At 53.1% G+C, this 23777-nt stretch overlaps 2 protein-coding genes across 3 annotated transcripts in view; one reads left to right on the top strand and one right to left on the bottom strand.

The window, feature by feature from the left end:
* LOC137675583 (LIM homeobox transcription factor 1-alpha-like) overlaps window positions 1-15606 on the top strand; it is a 22414-nt gene extending 6808 nt beyond the window's left edge. Inside the window, 6 exon segments of the mRNA XM_068421736.1 lie at window positions 12299-12531; window positions 12966-13123; window positions 13215-13292; window positions 13945-14077; window positions 14875-15033; window positions 15452-15606. Coding sequence (XP_068277837.1) covers window positions 12299-12531; window positions 12966-13123; window positions 13215-13292; window positions 13945-14077; window positions 14875-15033; window positions 15452-15606 — 916 coding nt within the window.
* Window positions 13253-23777, bottom strand: CHCHD5 (coiled-coil-helix-coiled-coil-helix domain containing 5). Of its 2 annotated transcripts, none has more exons than XM_068421738.1 (4): window positions 23732-23777; window positions 23497-23637; window positions 22971-23122; window positions 13253-13332 (listed from the first exon to the last, which is right to left on the bottom strand). In XM_068421738.1, coding segments are annotated over exons 1-3 (294 nt in total). In that variant the 5' UTR covers window positions 23734-23777; the 3' UTR covers window positions 13253-13332; window position 22971. The 2 variants fall into 2 exon arrangements, with proteins under 2 accessions (XP_068277839.1, XP_068277838.1); XM_068421737.1 differs by lacking the exon at window positions 13253-13332 and adding an exon at window positions 21427-21885.

Genomic DNA, 23777 nt, shown 5'->3' with positions numbered 1-23777 from the left:
CCGTGACGGATTGCAAGAGGTGATGGTAGCTACTGCTCTTAAAAAGGGGCTCCTGGTTGCCCGTTCCTGGCTGCGCCGGGCAGCCCAACCCCGTCGCTCCGAGGGCAGCAGGCAGGACCCGTCCCTCCTGCCCCGCCGCCAGCGTCTCCGTCTGCTGAGCAACAGGGTCCCCCCCGCCCCAAGTCCTGCCTTCTCCTGGCCCTCCCTCTCCGTCGGGCTGGAGGGAGGTAATGAAAAGCGACGGCGCTCTGAAAAGTGAGCGAATAAATGAGATAACGAGGACCCTTGACGAGGCAGTGATGGATGGAGCTCCCGCGCCCGGCTAACAGACCCCGCGGGTACCTCCACGAGGAGCACGACGGGAGACGAGGGGACGAAGGAGGTGGGAAGGGAAGAGCCTGAAACTCCTTCCAGTCTGGGTGATGGGACAGAGTCTGGACGCCCTTTGATAGGACCCGTGAGCTGTGCTTACTGCCAGCCCCCCAAGGAGCATCCACGCTGTTCTCTTGAGACACTTTGCTCCTCCAAACTGGGGAGGTCACTGCAGCCATCCCCGCTCCACCAGTGAGGACCAGTGGGACCTCAGTAGTGCAGAAATTACAGCATCACAGACCGGCTGGGGTTGGAAGGGGCCTCTGGAGATCATCCCATCCAACCCCCTGCCAGAGCAGGGTCACCCAGAGCACGTCGCACAGGGTCGCGTCCAGGTGGGGTTTGAGTATCTCCGGAGAAGGAGACTCCCCACCCTCACCAGGGCAGTGTAGAGGGGCAGGAGAACCTCCCTCGTTCTGCCCACACTCTTCCTCACGCACCCCAGGACACCACTGGCCAATCCTGGTTCACTTTGCTGGCTCATGGGGAACTCAGTGTCCCCCAGAACCCCCAGGTCCTTCTCCACAGAGCTGCTTTCAGCAGGTCACCCCCAACCCGTACAGGTGCGTGGGAACCTGGGCAGCCTGAGCCTCAGCAGGACCTCAGTGCCCCGTTTTAGGACCCCCCCGGGGCATTCCCAGCTTGACATCTCCGTTGGACCCTCCCCAACGCTTCGGCAAACGCCCCAATCGCAAAACCTCGCGCCTTTTTCCCCCATCCCAAACGTTTCCTCCTTCCTCGTCGGGTGGGTTGGCCCAGCCCCGTCCCCCCCCCGAGAGCGAAGCCAGTCTGATGATTAATGACGTTAATTACGCAAAGCCGTTCCTACCCCGGTTCTCACTGTTCCCTCGCGCCGGTTTGTGCGCAGGGCCCAGGAAATTAAACACTAACTCTGTAATCGCCGCGAAATGAAAGGAATATGCAGATGCGCCTGGAGCGTGATTAAGGGACCAGCCACCACGTGCCGTCTGCTCCCCGTCGCCGTCGGATTGTTTTTCTAATGGGGGGGGGATACCGGGGGGAGGAAGAACTTTTTTCCGTGCGCAGCACATTATTTTTCTAGTTTAATTAAATGTAATTTACTTTGATAGATCCTCCTTCTCTTTTGGGCTGTTTTTTTCCTTCCATGTTTTGTGTCTCGTGGCTTTGAGTCTCTCCTGGACCCGTGTCACCAACTTTCTTTCTATTACTGGGCGGAGTTTTCTTAACTACTCAGCTCCTGGAGCCCTGTGACCACAGTTATTCCTGCCTGGAAAAATAATTTGCTTTCTTTTCTGATGAGGAAAAGGAAAATATGAACCCAGAAAGACTTAAGATACCAAAGTAAACAACTATAGTTCAAGGTATTTGCTCCCCACCAAGCAGAGGACACAGATGTCCCTTAACAATCGAGGGGTTGTAAATGGTTTGGATCCTTAGAGCTTCCAGTGAAAGACGTCTCTCATCCCTTTCAGGCTGCAGGTGACATTACGGGCACGAAGCAGATACCAAGGATGCCACCAGTGGCACCCGGGGCTGGGGAGGTGGCCGGGGTCCAGCGGGGAAGCCGGCTCAGGGCCGCAGGGGTTTGACCACCTGCGCTCCCCAGGGCTGAGCTGATTAACGTGGCGCTGACGGACGCGCCGCAGCTCTGCCTTCCTGCGCTCGCAGCCCCGTGGCCTCGCTGGCCGAGCTCCCCGAGCTGGCTGCCCTCGTAGCAGAGATGCTCCAGCCCTCGGACCATCTCCGTACCCTCCGCTGGATGCTCTCCAGTAACTCCTTATCTTGAACTGGGGGGCCCAGAACTGGACCCAGTTACTCCAGGTGTGGCCTCACCAGGGCTGTGTAGAGGGGCAGGAGAACCTCCCTTGTTCTGCCCGCACTCTTCCTCACGCACCCCAGGACACCACTGGCCTATCCTGGTTCACCTTGCTGGCTCATGGGGAACTTGGTGTCCCCCAGAACCCCCAGGTCCTTCTCCGCAAAGGGACGGAGGAGGGAAGGTTTGCTGAGGTCGGCGGTGGCTGTAAGGGCGAGGGTTCGCGCTGGTCACGGTACCTGGCTGTGTTTGGACAGCGTGACCGGCTGCATTTCCCCAAGATTAACCCAGTTTAGACCCAGCACAACTCCAGCGGGACTTGGGGGTTGCTACCCCGAGCGAAGTGGTGTCGGGGCGAGGAGAGGTGTGATCGCTGCGTGCCCGGGCTGGCAGGCGAGGAGCAGGGCTAGAGCTCTGCGTGCCGGTGCCGTTCCCATCCCTGCACCTCCGTGTCCCTCTCGGTGCCTGGAGTCCCCTGAAGCGGGTACGAGCAGTGTGGGGGGGTCTGGGCATTGCCTGCACGCACTGAGCACCGCCCCAGCATCAGCTCCACCAGGAAGGGCTCCGGGACATGGATTTATGGTTTGGAAGGCGTTGAAGGGTCGGAGGCTGCACCATGCTCCTGCTTTGGGCCGCAGCATCTCTGAGAGCCCAGGACCAGGGACCACCAGAGGGCACCCGTGAAGGGAAAGGTGCCAGAAATGAACTCTGGAGAGGTGGCTGCCAGCAGTGCCAGGGGCTGCAGCGCTGGGGACAGCAGGCAGGACCTGTTCCCACACAGCACCAGCAAAGGGGAGCCCTGAACTGTTAATGCTTCCAGGAACCAGGTTTCTCCCAGGCTAAGGGGTTCCTGGAGCGTGGCAAGGGGAGCCCAGACCCTGTTCTGGTGATGTTGAACGAGTGTTGTTGGCGTCACACAGTGCCCTGAAAATGAGATCCTCCCACCTGTCCTCTCAGTCCCCTTCCACTCGACAGGTCCCTGCTCAGCTTTTCACCCCCGATGGCCACCGGTTGCCATATTTTGTAAAATACAGGGACTGAGCCAGGATTACAGCCAGGAACTGGCTCACACAGAGTCCTTAGAGGGGACTTAGAGGGCTGGAGCCCCTCTGCTCTGGAGACAGGCTGAGACAGCTGGGTCTGGTCAGCCTGGAGAAGAGAAGGCTCTGGGGAGACCTTCTAGCAACTTCCAGCACCTGAAGGGGCTACAGGAAAGCCAGAGAGGGGCTTTTGACAAGGGCATGGAGTGACAGGATGAGGGGGAACGGTTTTAAACTGCAAGAGGGGAGATTGAGATGAGATGTGAGGAAGAAATTCTTTGCTGTGAGGGTGGTGAGACCCTGGCCCAGGTTGCCCAGAGAAGCTGTGGCTGCCCCCTCCCTGGCAGGGTTCAAGGCCAGGTTGGATGGGGCTGGGAGCAACCTGGGCTGGTGGAAGGTGTCCCTGCCCGTGGCAGGGGGTTGGAACTGGATGAGCTTTAAGGTCCTTCCAACCCAAACCCTTCTCTGTTTCTATGATTCTTACTGGCACTACAGCAGAAGGCACCACATACCGCACACACCCATGGGCGGAGGGGTTAAACTGCTCTTCCTCCCTTGCTTCTCCCAAGGTATTTTCCTACCTTCTGCTTCCCAGTCCTCCCTCTCTTTCCCTCTGCTCTTTCTGCTCCCGGATCGTCCCTCGAGCCCCGGCAGCTCCACGCCTCCCGCGTTGCTAACGCGATGCTGGAGAAGTGGCTCCTTCTTTCCTGGCTCTGCACAAATTGAATTACAAGCCAGATCCATAAGCTGCTTCCAGCTTTCATTTCCCCCTCCCCCTTAATGCGATTAAGCTTTAATGTGGTTAATTACAATTTATCCTAACTATCTTGGTGGCAGCTTCACACATCTTTGACTGCTCACGCAGCTTTTTTTCCCATTACTGAGGTCTGGCTGATACAGCCGCAGTCAGCCTTGCGCAGAGAAGCACCGTCCCAAATCCCTTTCGATTCCTGGACGTGGTTTCGCTGGTGCCAGGAGAAAGGTGAAGCTGGGAAGCAGCCTGGCCTGTAAAAAAAAAAGATGCACAAGTTTAATTAACAAGACCCTGTGTTGATCACCGTCCGCTCGCGTACGACTGGCTGTAGCGGCTTTGTGGACGAGGAGAGTCTTTGCTGCAGTTCCCTGGTCCCCAACACTTCAGCTTGTTTTTTTGTTGTTCTTTTCTTTCTTTTCACAAGTTTTAACTTCCCTTCTCTTTATTCCTGCCCCCTCCATCACAAGTCAGGCTGGTCTGTACGTGGAGATCTCCTGCACTCTTAGGTCAGCCAGTTTCTTGAGTTAAAGAGGTGGGTTCCTATTGTGTGACAGCTTAACAGCTTGCACTGCTTAAAAACACTTTTTAGACGATGTTTAACTGGTACCTGCCTTCAGAGCACCCGCATGGAGGGGTTCGGGCGCTGCCTGCACTAGCCTGGTGCCCTCGCTGCCGTAGGTCACTCATCAAGGCAACTTTATGCTCCTTTTTCCCCCAAGGTCGCCGTTAGCAGGGTACCTTTTCTCTTCTCTGTCCTTAACACAGGCTGAGTTTTGTGCTGAAATACCGTCCTGGCCACCTCTTGGGCCACGGCTGTTTTGTACGAGCCTTTTCCCTCTTTCCAACGTGAGTCCTGCTTTAAAGGACTTTAAAGGAGGATTTATCCTCAGCCCTGGCGGTGAGGATGCTCCGTAACTCCTAATCCACAGAGGGAACCGTGGCACAGAGAGGACGGGCCCAGAGCTGCACAAAACCTCCAGCAGGGCACGGACAGGGACTAATCAGCAAGTTTCTACCTCCAGCTTCTCACCCGGCCATGCCCAGCTCAGCCCCAGGGCGCTGAGCTCTGAAACCCTGCGGAGGTACCCGAGGCATTTTTGCCAGCAAAGCTGGTTCCAGTGGCCACGTTCGGGTGGGATGGAGCTAAATGTCATTCCTAGTGGCCCTGACCAGCCACGCTGCCCCAGTACTGCTGTGGGCTACCGCATCGTCCCCTGGGCCACCTCGTTTAAAACAGAGAGAAGAGGGAGCCAGCGCAGAGTTTAATTTAAATCACATCTCCCACGCTTGTTCTTTGCTCAATCAATATTGCTCTTTACATCATATCTCATCTCTTTTTCTTTTTTTCTGCCCCCCCCCCAAAGTAAAATTTAATTAAATAATTCTAATGAATGTTTAATGATGTTCTTTTGTCATTATTAAATCTGTAATAAAAGTGTCTGCGGCCCCTCTCCCCCCCTCCCCCTGGCTCCCCCCGTCCAGCCCTCCCTCTCCCTGCACACGCCGTCCCGCCGTCTCCCTTTCTCCCCTGCCTTCCCCCCGCCTCGCTGCGACAACGCCGGCATTCAGCCCCGCAAAACAGGAAATGAGAAAAGGAGAAACAGGATATTGAGCTGGGATACTATCAGGATGGGTAATATCACCCCTAGCTACTAAGCGGAGGAAGCCTTCTCCTCCTGCCAGGCATACTAATGGAGACGCGGAGGCTCTCCCGGAGCCCTGCAATAAGGCAGGGCAGAAATCAATAGGAATTGATGACTCCTAACCTTAAACCCACGGACCTGGGAGCGAGCTTTGGGGTTGTGCCGTGTCAAGCGGAGAAAAAGCAAGAGGAGAGAGAAAGGAGCTGATGGGTCCCGTCCCAGGGGACAGCAGGAAGGTGGTGGCTCAGTGAAAAAAGGCCCACAAACTTTGTCTCTTCTCAGAGGTGGAAGCCCCATAAATAAGAGATGCAGTTCCCATGTTTTTGAACCAGGGATTGTGGCTTCCCAAGAGCTCAGTGTGGAGTAAGAGCCAGCGTGAGCCCGCAGGTGGGGCAGCTTGCCAAGGCACTACAGCAGCTCTCTGCACTTGGAAGAGAAAATGACGGCCTCGAGTTGTGCCAGGGGAGGTTTAGGTTGGAGATCAGGAAGAATTTCTTCACCCAAAGGGTTGTAAAGCACTAGAACAGGCTGCCCAGGGCAGTGGTGGAGTCCCCATCCCTGGGGGGATCTAAAAGCTGTGTAGATGTGGTGCTGAGGGACATGGTTAGTGGTGGCCTTGGCAGTGCTGGGGTAAGGGTTGGACTCGATCTTCAAGGTCCTTTCCAACCAAAACAATTCTATAATTCTACGATTCCCTTTGAGCTGCCAACACCCCACGTAACGTCCAAGCTGCCTTGCCCTCGCCGCCCTGAGAGAGCTCTCCTGAGCTGGAGGCACTCTCTGTCGCTGGGGCAATTCAGGGGAGGTCAGCCCCTGCTGAAGCAGAGGCAGGAGCATTCTTGCTCTACTTTAATCCCACCTTAGGCTGGCTCATCAAGGGAGGTGATTGTGTCCCTCTACTCCGCTCTCGTGAGACCCCACCTGCAGTGCTGTGTCCGGCTCTGGGGTCCTCAGGACAAGAATGACATGGAGCTGTTGGAGCGGGTCTAGAAGAGGCCGTGACGATGATCCAAGAGCTGGAGCACCTCTGCTATGAGGACAAGCTGAGAGAGTTGAGGTTCTTCAGCCTGGAGAAGGCTCCAGGGAGACCCTGTGGCCTTTCTGTATAGAAGAAAGATGGAGAAAGACTTTTTGACCAAGACCTAGAGGACAAGGGGCAATGGTTTTAAACTGCAAGAGGGGAGACTGAGATTCGATATTAGGATGTGAGGGTGGTGAGACCCTGGCCCAGGTTGCCCCGAGCAGCTGTGGCTGCCCCCTCCCTGGCAGCGTTCAAGGCCAGGTTGGTCCTGCCGTGCTCTCTCCATCACTGCAGAAGCCCCCCTGCCCTGATGTGGGGTGTGAAGGGGGTTTGGGGGGGATATATGGTTGCCCCCTTTTCCCACTGTACTTGAGCCAGTCGCACCGTCCCTCCTTCACCTGCCAGGGACCCTCACCCCAACCCAATCCCACCCTGGCAGCGCTCGGAGAAAAATGGGGGGGGGAAAGAAAAAAAAACCCAAAAAACCCCACATTTTTTTGTTAGCATTCAGCAGTGATATGACAGGCGCCCTATGAATTCTGGGAGATTTTAATAAAGAAGACAGGCCTGTGAAATTTAATAAAAGAGTTCATCAGATTATATGGTGATGGCTCAGTGCCACCGTGCTGGCAGCAATATCCTCGCGGTGGGGGGTTTAACCCCTTGAGGGACAGAGCAGCGGCACGGTATTAAATCTTTCAGTAGCATTTCACTCGTGTCACTTTAATATTTATGAATCTCTCTGGCTTTGGGAACCTCTTTGGTGTTGTTTTGCTCCTCTGTTTCACTCGTGGTTTAGGTTTTCGGCAGCGGTAGCAGTTGTTTTGATTTTCAGCATCAGTTTTCATCGCGGACATGAACAGAATCAAGCCCAGGGTGCAGAGCTTGTAACACCTTGTACCTCCTGGGCAGATGCCAGGGGCATTTACAGGGTCCAGCCAAGCAGGACCACACTGAGGAGATGCAATTTTTTTGGTTACTTTTTATAACTAAGTGCAATTACATTCGATGCTGCTCGTGGTGCTAGACACAAAACCTTGGGGAGATCTCTTTGCTGCGTGCCCCGTCCCCAAACCCTCCTGCCCTACACGTCTGTGGTGCTGCCCTCGTCCTTCTAAGTAATATTTCCAGTGATGGAGACAGAAGGTTGGGTCGTTCCCTCTGTACAACCGTGCTGATGCAACAGCAATAGTGGGATGGCAGCTCTTCCCTGACTCCTACCCCGTCCTTCTGCCTTTCATTTAAATCAGACGACTAACACTTATTTTAAATTTGTTTTTTCTTCGGGGTAGAACTTTGCGTGCAGCAGGCAGCTTGGCTTGGGTAAGCTCTGGCTTCTGAAGGCTTCTTGTCCGGGGTACACGCTCCCATCAGAGGAGGTTCGAGTACGTTGAGTCTTGGCCATTTCTGACAAGAGGCACAAGGACATAATTACATGACGACAAAGTTCCTTTCTAGGGGTAAATCTGTTCTATGCAGCCCACAAAGAGCTTTGTTGGGAAGGGAGAGCAAAGGTAACGGTTGCCCTCAAATTACTCCTTCTCTCTCTGACCCAAACGTTGCTGGAACAAGTCACAAACTAAGCAGAAGGAAATTTTTTTCCCCTTAATCCCCCGGTGCCACTCAGTATCGCTGAACTGGGGGAAGTGGCTGTCGTGGTAGGGAATAAAAGAGCATATTGTGCTGCCGCCGCCTCCTCATTTCCCTCGTGTGTCCCCTTCCCCATCCCGCCCCGAGCCCCCAGCCCAAAATCTGGACAGGGGCTTTGCGAGTTCCACTTCAATATTTCAGACGGCTACAATGGATTTCGCAGCTCAACGTTAAGTCAACAGACCTCGCTTAAGCCTGGACCGCTTCATTTTGACTAAACCCTAACCAAATAAGCTCGTTTCATGAAGCACAGGCCCCCCCAGCTTCTTCCTTGCTTCATTAACACCTTTTAATCCCATCGAGACAATCGTATGCCCCCCAAATTACCCTTCCCAGGCTTGGGTCAGAGCAGGTTCTCAAATAACTTGCTGCTCAGCTCATCCCCATCTGGAGAGCTGGGAGCTGGGCTGTCCCTCCTCCTCCGGAGCCATCGGCAGAGAGAGCGGTGCCCTGAGATTAACGCAGGGTTAGGCGTTGGGCTAAAGTCTAATAAATTAAGTCTATGAAATGTCTGAACAGACACAGAAAGATCTCAGGGCTCCTCAGCTGCGTGCAAAAGCCAGGCAGACGCACGCGGTCGCTTTGCAGCAGCTCCTCTTCCCTGCTCTGCGCTTTAAAACTTTCCTGACTGTTCTTAAAAGAAAAGCAAAGGGTAAAAAAGAGATGGGGAAGCTGTAGGTAGGGCGAGGGGATCAAATAAGGGAATTGTTTATCCCAGAGGACGTAACTCCTTGCTACAGGATGCTGTTGGGACCAAGATTTCATAGAATCACAGAATGGTTCGGGTTGGAAGGACCTTAAAGAGCATCTAGTGCCATGGGCAGGGACAATACCAGCAAGGTTCAAGCCGCTGGGCATTGCCGTGGTGTCCAGGCATAAAAGAGAAATAGAGAAATATGGTTGGGACTTTCAGGGCGATACCACACCTCCTGTAACCTTCAACAGAAATCAGACTCAGCTGGGACCTCGAGGTGTTAAGTAAGGACATGGGGAGACTTGGTCAAAATACAAGTGGAGGCATGTGGTCTACGTGGCTTACGCAGCACAAGGGCCCTTCCAAAAGAAGTAGTTGTGAGTTACGGGCACTCCGAGGTGCTCCTGCTGCCGCCGAGGCTGTTCCCTTCTCCGGGAGCACGCAGCGATCTCGCTCGTGTCGTTGCTGTTCCTGAAGGCACTTTTCATTACGAACCTGGGAACCCATTTATTTTTTGGAGCGTCCCTCGCTGTGGTTTCTGCAGGCAGCCCCTTCTAGGCGTCGTGCAGCCGCGTCTCCGCAGCGCAGCCTCCTTGTAACCCACCGCCAGCGACGGAGATGTCTTCTGTTCCTATGGCAACCCAAACAATATTACCTTGACTTAAACGGATTCAGGCAATATTAAAACCAGCCTCTTTAGGAATTCCTGGTGTTGGAGGGGGCTGAGAATTTTAATTTTGTGTAATGCGAGCTGACACCGTGTTTATGAGCTGCTTGCTGAATGTTTTCTTCAATTAGGACAAAGCGGAGCGGATTTGTTTTCGGGGCTTAGCAGGGAGACGGGAGGGTGCAGACCTTGCGAGGCCAAAAGCGTTACCGAGTTACACCGCAGTAACGGCGCTTCCCTCACCTGGTAGCTGCAAAAAAAAACCCTTTTCGTGGAAATTTGGCACATGACAGCACCTTTAAATCAGGCTTGCTGACTGCCTCGTCCCGCCAGCAGCGGGAGGAACCGTCCTGGTGCCCTGCAGGTGAGCAGCTCTCCCGTCCCAGCTCCGTTTCTACGTTTCCTTGCTCCGCTCCATCCCTCTCCTATCAGCCTGCCCGCAGTCAGGAGCACACCACGCTCAAAGCTCTCCCCCACCTGCCTTGGCTGAGCAATATTTGGGATGTTTTCCTCAAGCAACCAGCGGTATCACTGAGGTTAGAAATATAAAAGGACCCAGGGAATGTGCCAGGATCCGTATGGATAAAAATAATTAAGAACACACGAGTGTGAAACAAGACGGGGGTTTTCCATCGGTGTTTTCCTAAACTATCCTGTTCCCTACTTGGAGTCAGGTCGGGATATTGAAGTAAAGCTGCTTTCCATCAGGTCTATGTTCTTGTTTCCATCCCTGGACGGGGCTTTGGGGTGGAACCAGCTTGGTCTGGGTGTGTTACAGGAGTAAACTTGTCTCTGGAAGATACAGGAAGACCAGGTGGAGCTTGGGGCTACCTTGTGCCCAAGTCAAACGGTATTTGTGTCACTTGATTCAGCTACACGACAGCGTATAACAAAGCAAGGCAGATCTTTGGGGACAGTAATTCCCCAGCCAAGACGCAAAGACAAGTCAGTGCTCACTTTGGAACCGGTTCTTTGGAGGATAAGGGACAGAAACGTGGAAAGAAGGAAAGTTTGCTTACCCACAGCTGGCAGAACTAATTGTAAGAGTTTCTCAAGAAGATAAAGACGTGACAAAGTCGAGTGGCTGGGCATGGAATAAAGGAAGGTTCAAACTGGAAGTAAGGAACGAGGAGCTGGTCAGGATCTGGAACCTCTTCCAGATGGATGTGGACAGACCCTCCCACGCTCGGAGCCTCCTGCCCACGACCGCCTGGCCTTCGCTGGACACCCACCACCGGCGAACAGGCTCGAGGTGGGGGTCCCTGGGCGAGATCCTCTGGGTTGCAGTGAACCCAGGGTCAGGCGACATCACCATTATCTTCCACCTGGGCTTAAAGCCCTGGAACATTAATAACTTCATGTTTAGTGATATGTCACACGTTCCACACCCATCCCAGACAGCCGCGACCACGGACTGGCTCTAGTGTTGGGTCTTTTTTATTCTTTTTACTATTTCTGCTGTAACAGAAGGATGTTGGTGTTAGGAAAGGGACAGATTTGGACTCAGCCCAGATTTGGACTGGGATTGTGCCTGGAACATGCTCCCAGTTTGCTCCTTCGTTAAGACAGTGAGAGGTTGTGGTTAAAAGGCTGCTCTTTACTCCCGGCTTTTTCAACTCAAACTCGATTATTATTTTTCAAGTGTGACTTAGAGAAAGACAAAGAGGAAAAGGGGAGAGAAAGAGAGACGGGGAGGGAGAGAGGAACACGCATGCAAACACACTCACACAAAGGAGAGAGAAATCCCACACCACTCCAGTCGGAATGTCCCAGGCACTTCAGCCGAGAGCCACCGCACGGCACAAATCCACGGTGGTATTTGGAAGGGATGAGCCCACCCCTGTAAGCCCCTTCATCCTGCTCCACAGAGTTTGCCAGGAGGATTAACCCAGTCTTGTTCTCAATCCCAGTTTATGAGTTCCCTGCTGGTGGGGAAGATCCTGTGTGTTTAAACAACAGCCTAATTAATCCCTATTTTATTACTTTCTCTTGTCAAGTGGCTAAATAGAAGCTGTCAGCCGGCAGCCACCACCGCTCACATTTGTTTAGATCCCAAATTACTTCATCAGAACCATCTGCTCCGTACGCGGGGCGCCCAGCAGTTGTTTATTTCTCTCTCTGGATGCGGTGTGGGGCACAAACAGCCTCCCCTGTGGGACTCCCAGGACCCCGGGGATGGTCCTGGAGGGGTCCATAAAGTCCTCTCACTAGGAGCAACCTAAGGAAGCCAGGCAGTGACCAGCCCTAGAGAGGAAGAGGGGACGTGGACCTCTGTCCTGTTGGGCCAGGCAACTCCGTGTTCCTCCCTGGGGCCACGGAAGGTCAGAAAGCCCCAAAGCCCAGTTGGGATGCACGGTTCTTGCTGGGATAGAATCAATCATGGAATTGTTTTGGTTGCGAAGGGCCTTTAAGACCATCAAGTCCAACCCTTAACCCAGCACTGCCAAGGCCACCACTAACCCATGTCCCTCAGCACCACATCTACATGGCTTTTAGATCCCTCCAGGGATGGGGACTCCACCACTGCCCTCGGCAGCCTGTTCCAATAGTGCTAGCACAGCTCCAAACATCCACCCCCTTCTTCCTCAGCCTCCTGAGCCCCAACCCAGGGCTCATCTTCCCTGCCCAAGTGTTTTACCCACCTGGACCTTCTTTGCAGGTTGTTCCAGACCAAGTGCAGCAGCTGCTTGAAGGCCATTGCCCCCTCCGAGCTCATCATGCGGGTGCTGGAGAACGTCTACCACGTCCACTGCTTCTACTGCTGCGAGTGCGAGCGGCGCCTGCAGCGAGGAGACGAGTTCGTGCTCAAGGAGGGGCAGCTGCTGTGCCGCAGCGACTACGAGAAGGAGAAGGAGATGCTGAGCGCCATCAGCCCAGCACCCACTGAGTCCGGTGAGAGGCTGAGGGTGGGGAACCAGGGTGAACCCTGTAGAGGGCAGGTACTGCCTGGTCCCTAATTAACTACAGGGGAGGCTGCAGAGGGAGGAGATGTAGGTAAGGGGAGGTTGTAGCACCTTTTCCCCTCGGTGACTGGCAGCCAAGAGGATACCAGGCTGCTGAGATCTGCTTGGCTGATCTGGAGAGGTTTGGGTGGGCTGCTCTGAGACATTACAGATGGACAATACGGGGCCAAGCTGGCCCATCAGCTCTGTCTCTGAATCAACAGCGTTCCCCTGAGCCACGAGCTGTGCTGGCTTCATTCTGCGCTTCTGCTCTAAACCACACCTTGGAAGGCGCCAAACCCAGACAAGTTCCTCCAAATCCTTCCCCTGGGAGGTGGCCCAGAGAGGCCACTCTCTGCTGAAGCTACTCACCTTCCCTTGCAGTGAAAAGCGAGGACGAAGACGGCAGCCACCCGCACGGCAAAGGCGGCGAGGAGAGCAAGGACCACAAGCGCTCCAAGCGCCCGCGCACCATCCTGACCACGCAGCAGCGCCGGGCCTTCAAGGCCTCCTTCGAGGTCTCCTCCAAGCCTTGTAGAAAGGTACAAGGATGCTCCACAGCACAACCGCCAGCTCGGATCCTTCTAAGTGCAACTTAAGTTCTGATTCAGCTCTCTGGGGTTTTGTGGACAGGTGAGAGAGACCCTGGCAGCCGAGACGGGCTTGACCGTGCGGGTGGTGCAGGTCTGGTTCCAGAACCAACGAGCCAAGGTGAGTGACGGTTCCCGTGGCACAGCTGGGCTCTGCAGACCTGTGGGATATCACACACGCTCGTTAGATTAAAAGGAAACATAAAATAGCTTAGAAAAAGAAGACATGGTTAGAAGAGCTACGCAGGGCCATCCACGGGTCCACCTAGTCCTACAACAAGCATCCAGCAGTAGCAAAAGCTTAAAGAGAAATACAAAAATTGATTAATTAATTAATTTGCAGGGCTTAACATTTTTGACGCTGTTTTTTTTTTGATTACTCTTTTTCTACCTTTTCCCCCCTCACTCTAAAAGACTAGAAGGATTTCACACTTCTTTTTTCTCGAAGTTGAAAAATTTCTAATTGAGCAGAATTTAAAGGGTGAAACCAGAAAATATGTGGCTTTGAAAACCCCACTTTGTAGTCAAACAAAGTCCTTTGTTTCTTAAACTGCAAAGGGCGTCTCCCACAAAGATAACACAACCCCTTCCATCAGGGATGACCACAGAGACCATGGGCTGCAGAGGAGTCACCCGGAGGGGGCCAAGCAGGGCTGTATCACGGCGGTGCTGGGTCTCTGTGACACGCAGTGGTCCCCTGCTGCACTAAACACAACCCACTCCCCTCCTCTCTCAGTCAGAACCTCAAATCCAGGGTCTCCATCTCCTTGCAGATGAAGAAGATCGCTCGCAGGCAACAACAGCAGCAGCAGCAACAGCAGGAGCAAGACCAGCTGGGCAACCCTCGCTTAGGGACCGGGCGCGGGACCGGGCGCAACAGCAGGCAGAGCAACGAGGACAGCGAGGGTGAGGAGCCCCGGGGGAGCAGGGTGGGATGGAGGGGACTGAGCCAGATGTGTTTGAGAAGGAGATTAGCAAAGACCTGCAGGTTGTCACTGGGTTGGTGTGTACGAGCTGGAATGACTCGGTAACGTCCAGCAAGACTCGTGGGTGCTCGTGGCACGGCACGTAGCTTCTCTTTTTGAGAAGATGATGGGTATTTTCTGTTGCATGTAGAATCATAGAATCTGTTTGGTTGGGAAGAACCTTTAAGATCGAGTCCAACCCTTAACCCAGCACTGCCAAGGCCACCACTAACCATGTCCCTCAGCACCACATCTACACGGCTTTTAGATCCCCCCAGGGATGGGGACTCCACCACTGCCCTGGGCAGCCTGTTCCGACCCTTGACAACCCTTTTGGGGAAGGAATTTTCCCTGATCTCCAATCTAAACCTCCCCTGGCCCAACTTGAGGCCGTTTCCTCTCGTCCCATCGCTTGTTACCTGTGAGAAGAGACTAACACCCACCTCTCTACAACCTCCTTTCAGGTGGTTGTAGAGAGCGAGAAGGTCTCCCCTCAGCCTCCTTTTCTCCAGACTAAACACTCCCAGTTCCCTCAGCCGCTCCTCACAAGCTCTCCAGACCCTTCTCCTCGTGCTCCAGACCCTTCACCACCTTCGTTGCCCTTCTCTGTACGTAGGCACCGAGCCTCGTACCGTGCAGTGCTGGTCCCAAGTCAGCCCACCACATATTGCTGCGGCAACGCGAACAATGCGTGTGCCCACCCTCTGCTCCAACCCATCCCACTGGTTGTGTCTTTAGACGGCGCAAGCGTTCACGGCCTGGATGGGCTCATGGTCCCCTACCCCAGGATCCCCCAGCAGCAGCTGCTGCCCCTGGACCAGAATGGCTACAGCACAGACTTGTACAGACAAGGGCTGACGCCGCCCCAGCTGCCGGGAGACCACCTGCACCCCTACGGTAGGACAGCGGCGTGGACATGGTCCTGTCTCTGCACCAAAGCGGTCCAAGTCATGAAAAGCCAACCGTGCTGCGCCTGCTGACCAAGCCAGCAGCAGCGAGTGCCCCACAGCACTTGGACTTCATGCCGAGCCTTTCTCAGAAGTTTGGTGCGGCCAGAGCCTCAGTGTGGGGCCAGGGAGAGAGGTTGGGGTCTCACCTCCACCCAACATGAAACGTTTGGGTGAGGGAGGAAAGAGTTATGCCTAACGCTGGTCCTGTGTGTGGGGCTCACCTCATACCTGCTCAGGGTGACCATGGCTCCGGGTGAAACGTGGCCCTGCTGTCACCCTCTTTCGGTGCTGCAGCTCCCCACCAGACACATTCATGCCACATTCATGCCACCTTCACACTCATTTCCTTTTCCTTCCCCTTCTAGACTCAGAAGGAGTTTTTCACGACATGGACAGTGACAGCATCAGCCACCTGGGAGACTGCCTGCTGTCAACGGCTGAAGCCAACCTCCTCCAAGCCCGCGTGGGCAACCCCATTGACCGACTCTACTCCATGCAGAGCTCCTACTTCACATCCTGACCATAGAAAAGCTCCCAGCTCTTCACCAGTACCTCGGATGGATGCTCTTCACATGCAGAATGAGGGTGAGGGAGAAGAAACAAGACTGAGACCTTCAGAGACATTCCTTGAGCGCTGCACAACGGAGGAGGCAACGAGGTCCACCACACATATAAGCACTAATTCGTGGAGACCTTCCACAGCCCGAAGGACACTGGATTGCCTCTCTCCTTTTTTCCTAGCCACGAGTAGATCGACGGTATGATGTTGTTTAGCTGTAACTGTAGCAGTCTGTCCAGTGTTTGAGCTTTTGAGCATTGTGTCCTGCAAACAAAGACTGGCCAAGCCAACCAGAGCTGCCCCTGGCAGCGAGAGGTGCCCTTCCCACCAGAACTCAGTTTATTTGAGTCTTGGTTGCAGCTGAGCTGCTCGCTGTGCTGGTTGTGCCTCATTTCCCAATCCAGACGCAGGCTTTATGGAACAAGGTTAATATTCAACAGCAAAATCCAAGGTCCTGAGGCCTCTCTAAAGGATGCCACTGAGATTTTCTACCGTCAGTCGGACCAGGACAGTTTTTTTAACGTTTGGCATTTCAGAAATGCGCAGCAGTTTGGCCCGACTGACACGGCTCTGCTCGGGTACCTGCTTCAAGAAATAACAGAATATTTGTCCTCTGTCATGTTCAAGGATGCCAGGAGAAGTGTAACACACCCACAGTGAGTTTGCTATCGCCTTTATATCTGTCTGTCTTTCTCTACAGGGGCAGTTTTACTCCCTGTACGGACAAAGACTTATTCTCACAGAACCACGGCTGCCCGCCACGCTAATTTCTGTTTGTTTCTTTTTTAAAGCAGCAAAATGAAACGCTTTTACTCTAAAAATACTCCTGGTAGAAAGCCCTTCCCCTGTAGCTCTGTCCACAGCAGGATCCCCCACCCTGAAGGCATCCCAGCACCTCGCTTCCCACCAAGTGATGGGAGAAAGAAACTGGATTGCGTCCCCGCCACGTCACTTAACTCCACGAGGCGACGCTTGGTTTTCGCTTCAAGGGCAGCCCAGGGGTGACGTGAGGACTCAGCCAAGAGAAGGGCACGTCTGCGCTGTGGATGGAAAGGAATGATCCATTTTCCCTACCCATCGTCACGCCACGAGGCGGGCGAGTTACGAGGAGCAGGTGGGCACTGATGGGGGTACCCACGAAAAGGGCAAGAAAGAGAGAGCGGAGAATGGAGTCTGAATTATTACCAAAGGGAAATTCTTTATTCTCCTGCCCAGGACCCAAGTCTGGGATTTGGTTCTCTATATACGTGCAGGACAGCCGGTGTTCCCAGAAAGGTCAGGCTTTCCCACGAGCCTGCTCGCAGCGTGCCAGCTGAAGGAACTCCTGGTTCTGGTCCTCCAGCACTCACCTTCCCTTGTCTATGTGAACTGAACAGCTCCCAGAGGAAATAACAACTGATTTTTAAATCTGGGATCTCCAGAGCTGCCAGTCCAGCGGTGCAACCCAAGAACCTGGCTGACTGATGTTTCTGTGTTTCTGTTTTACTGCGGAGCCTCCGCAGGCTTCTCCGTCTGATTTTAAAGGTGTGTACCTCTCAAATGTGAAAGAAAAGGTTAATTTTTGTTGTCTGCAGTTAGAAGATTCCCAGGAACTACACAACCCTGGATCTGGGGATGAAAGGAGGTGCAGTCCTGATGTGTTTTGCGTTTTATCAGGACTTTTTCACCTTCTCGACTACTTGCAGAGAACTGACATAACGAATGACATGTAATAGAACCACAGATCCCCCCACCATTGCCTCACCTTCAATAAAGCTGTGTGAACGTGACCCGTGCTGCTGTGCAGTCCCTTCCCGTCGCGTTTACCGTGCTGTAGCTGGACTTGCCTTGCGCCCAGGTCAGACCACGTCTCTCCCCAGCAGGCAGTCGTGTACATGGTTTACAAACATTTCTTTTTAGGAGGGAAGGGGGAGCCTTTTGCAGAAACAGCTATTCATGACGTATGTTTGCCCAGACACACAAGTTCTAGGCCAAGCTGCTGCAGCTGGGTGACTTCCACCTTCGTTGTGTGGTCGTCCATCCCCAAGAAATGAAACGGCAGAACTCCTAAAGCTGTGTGTTACTTTTAGAGCCTCTTGCACTAGAGATGGTCTCAGTTTAGATTAAGTTTTAAGATAATATTACAGTGAACTATGTGCAAATTGATGTTTCTCCCAAACACCAGAGCCACCTTCGCCCACTGCAACCTCACCCTCTCTTCCTTGTGATCTAGTGCTGTGATGTGCCAATGGGTTTTTTTTTTGCATGTACATTTGAAAATAAAAAAAAAGCAAAGCAAACTGTAAGTGGAAATCTGAAACTCGCCTCAGCACAGTCAAACTGCACGCACGAGCAGGCAGCTGGCTCCCTGCAGGCCCACGAAGGCTGGCCTGGGCTCCTCACGAGGACAGCCCAGCCGTCCCCTTTCCCAGGAGCTCGGGATCCTGGAGCAAAGGAGCAAGTAGTGCTGGCGGCTGTTCGTACCTTAATGGAGTCAGCAAACTCCAGAGCAGCAGTCCCAGCTAGCTGCAAGAGGAACTAGAACCCCAGCATCAATAAATACAGTGAAGAGCTATGTGAGACCTGGAGCTACTGAGCAAAGGAGCCTGATGATGACAAGAGAGTTCAAGTACAAGAGCCAGTGATGAGATTCACACCCTATAGCTAAGGGAAGAAACAATCACCCGTCAGGTTGCAGGTACTCTCCAATTGTGAGGCCAGATTCTGCCTTAAATGAGCACAAAAGTGGACACCAAGCACCACAGCTGACACTGTCAGAGCCTGGAAAGCTACCAGGCTTGTCAAGTCCTGCTGCTTCTCTTAGCGAAGGACAGAGCTGCTTTTAGCACCAACAGCCGAGTGTCAGAGTTCGGTGACTGCAGGTTAATCTGCTCCCAAGCGGATCTTGCAGTTGGAAGTCTTCTGGCAGCGACAAGAGACTTGGGGAGACAGCGCCAGGAGGTGGGAAGGGCAGAAGTAGCTTTGTGTGCATATGCAGAAGGGACCTGACCCTTTGGCAACCAAGGGGCACCACCGTGCACCCCAAGACACCTCTGGACATCACTGAATTAATTATCGTAGGACTTGGGGAATGTGTATTTGAGAGGAAACAGCAGGAAGAGGCCAAGCTCACTCTGCAGCAGAGTGAAGAACAGAATCACACACATCTTGGGCAACACCCAGATGTGTTTCTCTCCTGTCTTTGCAGCCAGGAGAATAAAGGTGAATATAAGCGAGTCGAGGTGATGGACTGACCACGAGATGAAAAAAAGCGCTCCCCTCTGCCCACACAATTTCCCTCGGGCTCACAAGTGACTCAAAAAACCGTCTGGGCGATGGCCAAGTAAAGCAAACGTGTGTGTGAATGGAATGCGGCTCCGTACGGCTCTCTGCCCTCGACAGTTGCCCACTTCAGACCCGGGCCTGCCAGCAGCACTAAATCTCTCCCTGTGACTGCAGACACCAAAGGAACACGCTGATTTATGGTTCCTTTAAGTAAGAGAAGCAGAGTGTAAAACGAGAGTATTTTCTGGATGAAGAATTAAAGGGATGTTTTTTTGTTAGTTCCTCATTCTAGGATCGTGTGTAATTTACCTTACTGGTTTTAAAGTTCCACTTGAAAGGAAAGGTGACATCAACAGGAGTTAAAGCAACAGGCTGAAAAAAGTCCTGACACACTGAACTTCACATTCTGAGAGATCTAAATCAAGAAGAAATGGAGGAAAAACAAAGCAGAGGATTAACTAACCTAATGATCCTTAGCTTTCTCTTAGTTAAGGACCTCAGAACCCCTTGCATGCATTAATTAATTATCCCTCATTACTCCCCAGCCAACTAGGTGTTATTTATTTCAGAGACGAGTAAACGGAGACATAGAACATGCTACAACCAGCTTCCAGGGCCACACAGAAAGACTTCCCCTCATTCTGTGCTACGCAAAGTTATTTCACATTTACATTACACATAGAGTGAACAATGTATGAGGACGTTCTTTATTCAGAATAAAACTTACAACTGCCTAATACTGTCACACAAAGCATTTCCCTTCTCAGTTGCACACAGAAACAGGATGGAGCAGCAGCTTCCTCTCCCCCCTCTCCCTAAGTAACAAGTTAACTGAACGCTGGGAGAGTTTGGCTCATGGGTGACAACAGCAAGTGCCTGGCAGCTCAGTGGTTAACGTGTTCGGGCGAGTAATAATAGAGTGGCTCAGGCTCCTGAGGAGGAGGAGGCATAACTGGGCTTAAGAGGGGGCCCAGGGCACCTTAAACATAATGAAAAATGGCTTTTCTGCTGACAGGCTGACATTTCAATACAATGTCAACACCATGCAAAGCACCTTCGCTCCCGTCTAACGGCATCCTTAATAAAGCCATTCACACCACAGACGTTTATGACTAACGGGGTGCTGCCTGGGATAAATAAAACTCCAAAGACTCACTAAAATAGATCTCTCCTTTTCTGGTAGCAGTTGCCCCCTCTCTAAATTCACTTTGAAGCGAAGCTACCGTCACCTTTTTCTCCCAACTTTTCTGCCAGAAGATAAAACATCTCTTTACATTTCCAACACACGGCATTGGATAAAGGGAGCACAGTGGTGGCTGCAAGCGTGCATGTATGTTTTCAGACGTGACCCCAGCATCTACACATGCCCCCACCACTGCTGAAATGCAGCCGCCTCTGTGAGACAGCCACGCCACCAGCCAGCTTTGGGAGTCAGGCTCTGCTAGAAGCTGGACCAGCTCAGCTCAAATCTGCTGTCCTCTCTCCCCACAGGAGTTAAAACTCGGCCCAACTGAAAAATGCCAAGCGACGTCTGCCAACCAGCGCCGGCTCCAAGGCGAACGCTTGGACTTACGCCTGGCTGAGCCACGAGGAAGGATTAGTGTGTCCCGGGAAGGGGGTGCGGACCCCTGGGAACCGGGGCAAGGCCAAGTGTCCTGGTCCAGGCCTTGCCTCCTCCCAGAGGTACAAAAAACCCTCACGAAGGCAGCGAAGCTGTGCTGTGCTTGCAGACACTCCGCTGGTGCTGTACCCAGTGCTTTCTGCGTGTCATCTGCTGCCTGCTCACTTCTGGAAAATTCTGGGGTTTGGTTCCCTGTAACTCTCCTGGAAGACCAAGTTCCTCCTCCGGACAGCAAAGCTGTTCCTCTGACGCTGCGTTTGCATAATGAGCTCACAGAAGCTCATTTCTCCTTCCTCGAACCTGCTCTCGAGTAACCCAAAGGATTTCCCAAGGTTTAAACCTTTGCTGGGAGAGATTCTCAGTCCCACTTAACAGCAGCACATTGAACAGACCCACAGTGGTTTTCAGACACGGCGCAGTGGAGCAGCGCCCCAAAGCTCTCCCTCCACAGGTCTCACGAGCCCAGGTCTTAATCCCACTCCTTGTAAGACCCTCTATTAATATTTTCTCATATTGTTTTAATTATTTTTTCCACTAGTTACAGCCCAGAAACCACCTCTCCTCGGAGCCAGGCCCTTTGCTCCCCCGTGTAAGAACAAGGGAGGTGCCCCCCCCACCCCTGCACTGGAAGATCTCCCTTGTGCCCTGGATAAAGCACTCAGGGCTCTGAAGTCCGCAGTTTTTCTGCTTCTCTGCCGGTGGGAAGACTCCCTCTGCTGTCCTAAACCAGCAGAAGGCCCCAGGCTACAACCCCTCACTCACCCCCAGAACTGGGAGCCACCCAGGATGTTTTCAAGTGGGTCAAGCTGGGACATTTACGGTCAAAGAAACGTCCCTGTAGTGCAGTCCAGCTCAGAGAGCAGCTTCCATCATCAGTGGGAAAAGCCAGAACTGGCTTTGGATCTTGAAAAGTGGTTTTTTATTGGGACAAAGGAAAATACTGTTTAATTATCAAAGGAACTGTCGAAGAATAGACTGCAGAAAAAGAGGTAAGGGCTGATTCTAACTTTCAGCTCCTATTCAAGCACATCTGCAGGTCGCTGCTGATCCTCTGGTGTCGCTTCAACACAGTTCTGTAATTTATTGACTTCTGAAGTTTTTAGAGGCAACTCAGCAGAGAAAACCCGGCGTTACCAGCACCCAAGGGATCAGGAATGCTCTGACATCCCGGCCAGAGTCCAGCTGTCTGCTGGAGACAAGCGTAGTGTGACCAGAACCAAGAGAACCACATCGCAGAGCTGCCCTTCGGTTTCCAGAGGGGAAAAACCAACCCAACCAAGCACTGGAACGATACTCCAGAGTACAGAAAGACTTTTCATTCAGTCCTGAGGATGAATTTTAATTCCAAGGCTCCCCTATGAAAAAAACAGCACAAATAAAAGCATCAGGTAGGCTCGGTGTGTGTGCAGCATCCTAGTTATGAGGCACAGTTGATGGGAGTGTGTCGCTCTCAGGTGATTTCTACACACTTAGTAACACGTTATTTACTACAACGTTGCTCCAGAGACGTTTACAAGACCTTTAGCAGAGCGCTGCAAGCTGACCTACCCCGACAAAACCATTCTGTATATATCACTGTACAAAATTGATGACCAGATTAACAGAGCTGGACAAAAATCCTGATTTTACCTGACCAAGGCTGCTTCCATCCCAGAGCTGTTTGCCACAGGGTATCAGCTTAGTCCGATACTGACAAGGTACTGAATTACCACACTTTCAGCCCATATATAGTTCCTGGCTGTGCTCTATAGTTTTTCTGAGGAGGCTAAGTCTGAATTTAGAGAGACAGGAAGGGAAGGTGGGGGAAAAAGGGAAAAAAAAGCAGGTCTGTGTATTCTGGGCTGTACTACTCCACTCCAGTTGTTTAAACGAGCAGCTCCCAAGCAGACAAGGCAGGTGGAGAGTGGCTGCTCATGACAAGAAAGACCTTGAGGTGCTGGAGCGAGTCCAGAGAAGGGCAATGAAGGTGGTGAAGGGTCTGGAGCACAAGGAGAAGGGTCTGGAGAGTGTGTGAGGAGCAGCTGAGGGACCTGGGGTGGGTTAGTGCAGAGAAAAGGAGGCTGAGGGGAGACCTTCTAGCTCTCTACAACTACCCGAGAGGAGGGTGTGGTGAGGTGGGTGTTAAGTTTCTTCTCCCAAGCGATGGGACGAGAGGAAACGGCCTCAAGTTGCCCCAGGGGAGGTTTAGGTTGGAGATCAGGGAAAATTCCTTCCCCCAAAGGGTTGTCAAGCACTGGAACAGGCTGCTCAGGGCAGTGGTGGAGTCCCCATCCCTGGGGGGATCTAAAAGCCGTGTAGATGTGGTGCTGAGGGACATGGTTAGTGGTGGCCTTGGCAGTGCTGGGGTAAGGGTTGGACTTGATGGTCTCAAAGGTCCTTCCCAACCAAAACAATTCTATGATCCTATGAAATCAACCCCGCTCTGCGGCCCGACACTCACCTCACGTGGAGAGCTTCACCTGGTCAGCACAGAGCAGGAAGGCGTTGACGTGGTCGCTGCAGTTCATGACGGAGGCCTGGTTCTCCTTCAGGCACTGCTCGAAGGCGGCGAACGGCTCCGCGCAGTCCCGGCGGATCTGCTGCACGATCGGGCTGCGGGACAACACCGGGCCCTCAGCTCCCGGGAGCCCCACGGCCCTGAGATCCAACCCGGTAGGTCCAACCCGTCCCCAGCCCCTGTTACCGGCCCTTCTTTGTAATTAGCGAGGAGTTTAACAGAGACCTTGGATTCTCTAAGAATAAGCACAAGAGTCAGTGACAACTATAACTTTAAGCGTTATCAGTCCCAGAAGCAGAAACTGCCTGCAAAACACGCCGTTAGCTTCAGATAGCACAGTTATTTTAGCTGAAAATTACTGAAAGGAAAATTGATTCTGTCTAAAAGCCTTTTAGAGCCCACTTTGAGGCCTACTTTTATAAAACCGTCTGGTATCACCCCGACTCCATCCCTCCCCTCCCGCACTCACTGAGCGGCGGCGCAGCGGGACATGCTGAGGCGGAGACGGTGACAGTCGCTCTGCCAGGAGGCCGGGCTAGCGGCCACGCACCGCCCGTACTGCTCCATCTCGTTACGGCAGTAACGTGCCGTGATCTCCAGGGCCGCCTGCCTGCGGGGAGACGCTAAAGTTAATACTGGGAGTGGGGGGGGCAGCGCGGCCTGGTCCGGCCCGGTGTCCGCCCCCCCCGCCGCCCCCTACTCACATGCCGCCGCTGGAGCTCCTGGCGCTGCGTCTGTGCGCATGCGCGG

The sequence above is a fragment of the Nyctibius grandis genome, chromosome 35, assembly GCF_013368605.1.
Source record: "Nyctibius grandis isolate bNycGra1 chromosome 35, bNycGra1.pri, whole genome shotgun sequence".
Taxonomy (NCBI): Eukaryota; Metazoa; Chordata; class Aves; order Nyctibiiformes; family Nyctibiidae; genus Nyctibius; species Nyctibius grandis.
The sequence above is the reverse complement of the archived record's forward strand: the minus strand, read 5'-3'. Positions and strand labels throughout refer to the sequence as shown.

Excerpts from the sequence above, each read along its gene's own strand:
- CHCHD5 (XM_068421738.1), bottom strand. Across the intron at positions 23,123-23,496 it reads TCCCGCTGCGCCGCCGCTCA|CCCGATCGTGCAGCAGATCC; the intron begins GTGAGTGCGGGA and ends GTTGTCCCGCAG.